The 7191-nt window shown below is 43.1% G+C and overlaps 1 protein-coding gene across 1 annotated transcript; it reads right to left on the bottom strand.

The window, feature by feature from the left end:
• Window positions 1–6497: 6497 nt before the first annotated feature.
• LOC149373258 (uncharacterized) lies at window positions 6498–6960 on the bottom strand. The gene is made up of 2 exons (XM_089597576.1): window positions 6622–6960; window positions 6498–6530 (listed from the first exon to the last, which is right to left on the bottom strand). Exons 1-2 carry the CDS (start codon window positions 6958–6960, stop codon window positions 6498–6500), a joined length of 372 nt encoding a protein of 123 aa, XP_089453702.1.
• Between the last annotated feature and the right edge of the window lie 231 nt (window positions 6961–7191).

Here is a 7191-nt window from a genome sequence, read left to right as displayed (position 1 = left end):
TTTTCATTGGTTACTAAATAAGCTCAATGTCAATATGGCAACGTTGCGAATTCATGCAAGCGCACCATACCCTTCCAACCCTATTTAAGGGTAGTTTGGAACGTGTTTTCAATTGCCTTCTATTTAAAAGCTGTTTGCCCTAAAAAATTATTTCCAACGGGGTTCGCTTTAGAAAAGATTGTTCTACAGGCTGTTCCCGAGAAATACCACTGATACATATCATCCTGTATATTCCCTTTTTTCTAAGCAACAAACTTATCCATGGTGGGTCTTTGGGTATCTTGACTTTAAGCCTTGGATAATCGGGTTAAAACTCATGCAAAATTTCTCGTCCTGTCTACTATGAACATTGCTCGTGCATTTGCAAGGGATTAATGCCGTGGAAAACTATATCGGCTGGATCTTCCTTTGACCGTATTAAGTTTCACTTAGCCTTGAGAGTCATGTCCAAAATATCATAGCATTTATTAGCTACAAAGGATGACTACTTTGTAATCGAAGCGTTAAGCCAATGCAGTACGTTTATAGAGTCTGTTTATCAATTAACAAAAACTGATTTCACAGAACAGCAGTTTGGAAAGTGTTTGACAATTCTTATTAGTAGATGAGACGAGCAGAGCTTCAACCGTCATATATTCAGAAGTTTAATGGGACTTACCTCAGTCTTAGCTAATTGAAGCTTAGCAGCACTAGGATATAAATTCTGACGATCAACTGCTAGTTAGCGAAGAACTCGAAAGGCAATATAAGAGGAGCTTAGCAAGCTACAAGTAAGCGTTGTAAACAAATAGGTATTTGTAAGGCCTGAACACTCGATGCACGATAGAATCACCTGAAAGGGCTGATCATCAGGGAGAACTAATATTTGCTGAAACATCTTTTCCACATTAGTGGTCAAAGCAAATTCATAAAAATGCCATTTTAAAGAAATTTTAAATAAATCATGCAGCAAATTTGGGCCTCAATGTAGGACTGAATTTAGAGAAACGCCGTCATGATTTTTAACTGGTACGTTGAACTTAACCCGTAACTTCGTTTTTTCACCATTGATCTTAGAAACACCGTGATTTGGTGAGAAGTAAATGGCAAGATCATGCTCGGAGCCCTTCTGTATAGGTCTCATTGATAAATACTCCGAAGTAAATGTACTATGGGCCGATCGCAATTCAAAATTTCTCATGAGTCATTCTTCGAGTTACTTAAATATAACTACAGTGGTTCGATTCGTATTAATACTAGACTTTCTCAAATGATTTACTGCAGTCTTAAAAGGCAGATATATTGAAAAGCGACCACCCAGTAACCTGAGGTGAGTAGCAGAGAAACGGTTCTCATAATCAGTGTCCTCAGCACTGAGCGCTGGTAGGAAACAGGGCTTCATACTGCCTAAAATTTTTGTACAAACTCAAAGAGATCTGGCCTGGACAAAAGCCAACCTAGTTTCGAAAAAGAAACTATTGGCTGACCTATTTCACCCCCTTTAATGAAATGATCCATGATCAGGGTCTTCCAGGCTTGTATACAGTTCTCTTTGATGAGAGGAAAACTTTTCATTAGGTCTGAAGCTTCACAAGAAATGTGAGTCATTAAATGTTGTTACTTGATGATACCTAGAAGATCCTACTTCCTATGCACCAGAGCTCTCAAAGCGTCTCTAAAGATATTCCGACTTTCTGAATTACCGTCAAGAACTGGATAATCAATTGAAGGCAAAGAAGAGTTATTCTGAAGAGTAGGTGTAGGATTTTGAGGGTTGAGAAAAAAAGTAGGATTACTGCTTAGCAAGGAAAGCCATATGGTTTATATGGTTAAACTTTTCCAATACATCCTTGATCAGCTGTAAGCGAGACACAGCTTGGCCCCTAGTCATGTTTGCTGCCCCAAACTTTTTGAAATTGATAAGGGCATTTTTTAATTTAAAACGACGCCAAGCTGTGTACCATATAGTGCTCCCATCATGAACACTCGTAACATAGACAGACTTTGCCTGGCAGATAACCCAAGTTTACTAGACGTTAATAATCAGGGGCCTATAGTAAAGGCCTTCTAGCTTGAGTCAAGATTAAGTACCACTGAGTTGAGTTAGCTTACAACTTATTCACCGGTACAGCAACAGCAGCAGTGACGAAAGCAGTCATGAGGTGGCCTCCAGAGAGGCCCGCGCAGCAACAGAAGCACTTACGAGAGCAGGCAAAAAATGGCCCGCAGTGAAAGCCTGCGCAGCAACAACAGCAATGACGGAAGCATGGATGAAATGGGCTGCAGAAGCAAGCTGTAGTGTTGAGTGCCTGCCCAGACAAACGGGTGTAATAGAGTTATGACAACAGCAGCACTACAGAATATAAGAATGGAACAGAAGGCAGGATAGCCAACCAGCAATATCTTGCTGGTGGGATTATAAGAGAGCCGTGCGCCTCAAGTGTTAAGTTACTTTGGTTGGCAAAGAAGGCCCCAGTGGAAGCGAGCTGAGCGCTATATATTGTGCATGCGTAAGAGAGAGCACAAAAACGTCAACGGAGGCATGACTGTTAGTAACCTGAATGCTTTATTATTTGTGTGCGTGTGTGTGTAAGAGAGAAAGTTGGAAAACACACGAGAATATTGACCACATCTGCCCTTAAAAGGACCGGTCAGCTTTTGAAGTAAACTCTTTCTTGACTGAAGTTTCCAGCAAACGGGACTGTCTCTATACCTCAGGGTGATCATGTCTGGCATGTTACTGTAGCACCAGACTAATCGGGGGGGAAATAACAACGTTTGAAGCATTGAACCAAGTTTTAGAGCTCTTTCTCAACGTCTTCTTGTATTACTCCAGAGACGTTGGTGTCCAAAGCACCTTTTTTTGCAGACTTAGTTATTTTGGTAATCTAACGTGGAGGAATTGGTTCGTAATTCCTGTTTGTTAAATACTGTCCCGTTTACTAATGTTGATTTTTCTTTCATAGCTGTTAGGTTCTCGCAGCGCAGACCTTGAAGAGAATCGGTGGTTCCTCGTTCAATGCTTAGAGCCAATAGGGCAATGCATAGTCGTTGGTGGGCAGGGTTTCCAGCTTCGTGGCAAACAACTCCGCTTGTAACCTCTGCCAGTGAGGGGATAGATTTATGAGGTGGATAAACCAACTTTATAGTTATAAATAATTTTAAAAACCTTTTTTGCAAATGAATATATAAAGTTTCTTTAGTTACTTGTTTTGTAAAGTGGTTTCTAGACTATTCTTCGACATTAAGTTCTTAGTACGTTGACTTTACTATTATTATTGTTATTATTCTTATAATTATTATTATTCTTAGAGTTATTATTATTATTATCATTATTATTGATAGTATTATTATAAGAACTATAATAATAATTATTACTATTATAATTATCATAAATATATAAAAATGATATTATTCAAAATTGCGCTTAATAATTCGGGACTCATACTGGGCATGGAGGTGGGACGTGGTGCTAGAGGATAGTTAATGTAAACGATATGGGGTATTTACAACGGGGGTACGACTGTTAAGAGAAAATCAAGGTGTGTTAAATCGAATCAGTTTTTGTGCAGTATCCAGATGCACTTACTCGAGGCACGCCTAAAGTTTGTCAACGTTACCCAGATCTGTATAGTCCCGTTTTTAATCTAAAAACTACCCATACCGTTACGTATGTCAAAATAAGGGAAGTTTATTTACTTACTTATGTCTTTTCTTTGTCCTTTACATCCAAGTCTTACAGAATTTTATCATAATTAGTTGATCAAACGAACTTACCTGTAAGTGAAGTTCGATCACAATTATATGAAGAGTCCTCGTTCGAAGAGATTACATGTGGTAGTACCCCTCCTCTCTTGTTGAGTGCTATGGTGCTTTAGAGTCAAAACGCAATGAGGGGGGAAGGGGGGTCCCTGTGGTGTCCGCGCCCCGTGCTTGCGCGCGTTGCGTCATTTTTAAAGTGGTGGTTTGAAATTGCGGACTACTCTTGGGATGGGAGTGCTTGGGTGGGAGTGTAATCTCTTCGAACGAGGACTCTTCATATAATTGTGATCGAACTTCACTTACAGGTAAGTTCGTTTGATTAACTAATTATATTTTAGAGCCTCGTTCTCGAGATTACATGTGGTAGCTGCTTAGAGTTTAGCGATTTCGAAGTTCCCTTTAATTATTTATTTGGCACCGGTTGTTTACAGTCTGTGTATAACAGTATGCTATGACCAAACAACAGTATTATTAATGTTATTCTTATTATTATTATTTTTAATCTATTTTTTTTTTTTTTTTTTTTATCACATTCGCTTGTTCCCACTTCTTTGTTGATTGATCTGTGAGGCGGAGGCGGTCGCCAGTCGCTTTATTTGCTCATTGGGTTCGCTGACAGTAGTACACTGGAAGCGAAGGCGTGTCTGTTCAAACGAATTGGTCTATCATAAAATTTTGCAAGCACTCCGGAATTGGCGGTCCAGCCCACCGTTTTCCTAATTAAATCTATGCTTACTCCTTTCCTTTTTGCTGCAGAGACTGCCGCGTGTCTAACTGAATAGGCTGTATAAGTGTGCCTGTCTACCCCGCTTTTTTCTAGGATCTGGTTTATCCAGTTGCTGAGTGTTTGCGTGCTCGCTGCCTTGTGTGGCTTCCGGGTGCTTATAAATAGGAGGTCCACTCCACCCCTGAGCTCTTGGGTCGCCTTTATGTAGGCTGTTACGTGGGACGCGATGCAGAGTTCCGGATGGTCACTGAACTTTGGCAGGATTAAGTACGGTTGGACGGCCTTGGGCCCTGATGTTTTGATGTTGTCTGTGATTTCGACCTCTAGCCTGACTGGAGACGCGCGTATGTTTGACAGCTTTATTGCTCGCAGCGTCTGCATCTGGTGCGCAGTACCCAGGACTAGCAGGGTTACCGTTTTTAAGGGTGAGCATCTTAAGCTCTAGGTGTTCTGGTGGTTGCAGTTTCCTGAGGAAATCTGTTACCAGGTTCGCGTCCCACGTTTGCTCGTATTTGGGTCGCGCTGGCCGCAGCCTAAAGGCCCCTTTAAGGAATCTGCATACCACTTGGTCTTTGCCTATCTCTCGGTTCCCTAATATCCATGCTACCGCCAAACGTGCCGAGTTTAGAGTGCCGTAAGTAGCCCCTGCTTCGAACAGTGACGCCAAGAAGCTTAGGAGTGACTCTCTGGATAGTGCAAGTATATCTAGTCCCTGTTTGACGCAAAATGCGATCCACTTTTTTAATTCCGTCACATATTGTTTTGTCGTGGCTGGGGCAAGGGCCGCTGCGACTATGTCCAGGGCCTCTTCTAGCATGCGTGAGTTGATCAGCGCTTGTCGCATACAGTGCCCGCCAGTAGTCTCAGGTGTTGAGCTTGCGGGTGTGCCGTTCGCCTGGAATTAGACAGCATTACAGGATCTGGGCCCAGTATCAGGGGCTGGCTGTCCAGCATCTCCAGCAGCAAGGGGTACCAGATCTGCGTGGGCCAGTAGGGCACCACTACTACTCCCCTGGCGCTTTCTCGCTTCATTTTTGTTAACGTTTTCAATATGAGGCTGAATGGAGGAAAGGCGTAAAAGAAAATATTGGACCAACTGAGCGTGAATGCGTCTATTTGGTGCGCGCCTCGTTCAGGCGGCCAGGCTATGTATGTTTCGCATTTGGCATTGCCATTGTTTGCAAACAGACCGACGTCGGGCGTGCCGAGCAAGTTGCAGATTTTTTCGAAATATGCATCCCCAAGGCTCCACTCTGTGTGGATATTCTTGATGCGAGATAGCCTGTCCGCGTCTTTGTTTTCCCGCGAGGGGATGTATGTGGCCGTAAAGAAAATGTTCCGAGACAGCGTCCAGTGCCAGATACTTCTGGCTACCTCATTGTACGTTCTGTGTCTGACGCCCCCCATTTTATTAATGTACGCTATTGCTGTCGTGTTATCTGTCCGTAACAACAGTTCACCGTCCTTTGCGTTGTTTGCTAGCGCTGCTAGGGCAAGTTCAACAGCCATTAGTTCTTTGTAATTAATGTGCCATAGCATCTGCTGCTTGGTCTCGTGCCGTCCGTGGCTCCCCAGCCCTTGTCCGACGCGTCTGAGTAGATTTCTAGGATGAATTTTTGGGTCTTCATACGTCTCGCGTTGTCCAGATTTCCGAGCCACTAGAGGATGTCCGGGCGAACCGATGGTGGGGTTCCCATTCGTGCGCAAAAATTCCCACCGTTGCGAGCTAGGGCCTTGATCTTTTCCCTCTCTAATGCTCTGGTGTGTAGTAAATAGTATTCTACCCCCTGGCACGCAAACGTTAGTTTCCCTATGATGCTTGCAAATTTCCGGATGCAGTGCGACTTTTCTGACAATAGGGATAGCAGAAGTGCTCTCGTTTTTGATTTGGACTCCTCTGTGAGCTCTACCCAGTAGTTTCCAGAATCTAGTATGACCCCTAGGTACTTGCATCTTGTCGCTGGTGCTAGGACGCTTTTTTCGTAATTAACTAAGAACCTGAGCGATTGCAGTAATTTCACCGTATAGTTCACGTTCTTTTCGCATTTTTCGCGGCTTTCACCTACGCACAGAAAATTGTTCAGGTAGATTATAGAGAGATATCCGCCGTTCCTGAGAAGGTGTACTATGGGTTTCATTAGTTTCGTGTATACGAAGGGGCTCAAGCTCAGTCCAAAAAGCAAGCAGTTGAATTCGAATAGTTGACCTTGAAACTTGAATCTCACGTATTTTTTGCAGGACTCGTGCAGCGAAATCAGGAAGTACGCGACTTGCAAGTCGATGGTGCTCATCCAATAGTTTGGGAGTAGCAGCGCTGTCGCTGATTTTAGTCCCTCGAGCTTGAAATGATTTTTGGCTAAGAATTTATTGAGTTCGGTTAGGTTGAGGATAAACTGGTGAGACCCGTCGCGTTTTTGTCTAAGGAAGTAAGGTGACAAGAATTGATCGCTGTGGTGTTTGCACGGCCTGATCGCGCCCTTGGTCAGCAGCATGTCTAATTCGGCCCAAAGTCTTATTTGGTTAGATGCGCTCGTCACGTTCAAGGGAAGTCTAGTCTGATATGGCTTATCTATGAAAACTATCCTATAGCCTGAGATGCATTGCAACGTGAAAAAATTTCCCTTGATTTCCCTTCATTTAGCCTCGCGTTTTGTTAGTCTGCCAGCTATTTCACTTACGGTTATTGCTGTGGTTGCTGGTGCTTGGGGTCTCGTGGTTGTCTC

This window comes from Copidosoma floridanum, unplaced genomic scaffold (genome assembly GCF_036245765.1).
Source record: "Copidosoma floridanum isolate Cflo_tuat_1 unplaced genomic scaffold, Cflo_Japanese_pri ptg000034l, whole genome shotgun sequence".
Taxonomy (NCBI): domain Eukaryota; kingdom Metazoa; phylum Arthropoda; class Insecta; order Hymenoptera; family Encyrtidae; genus Copidosoma; species Copidosoma floridanum.
This window is presented reverse-complemented; position numbering and strand designations above follow the sequence as displayed.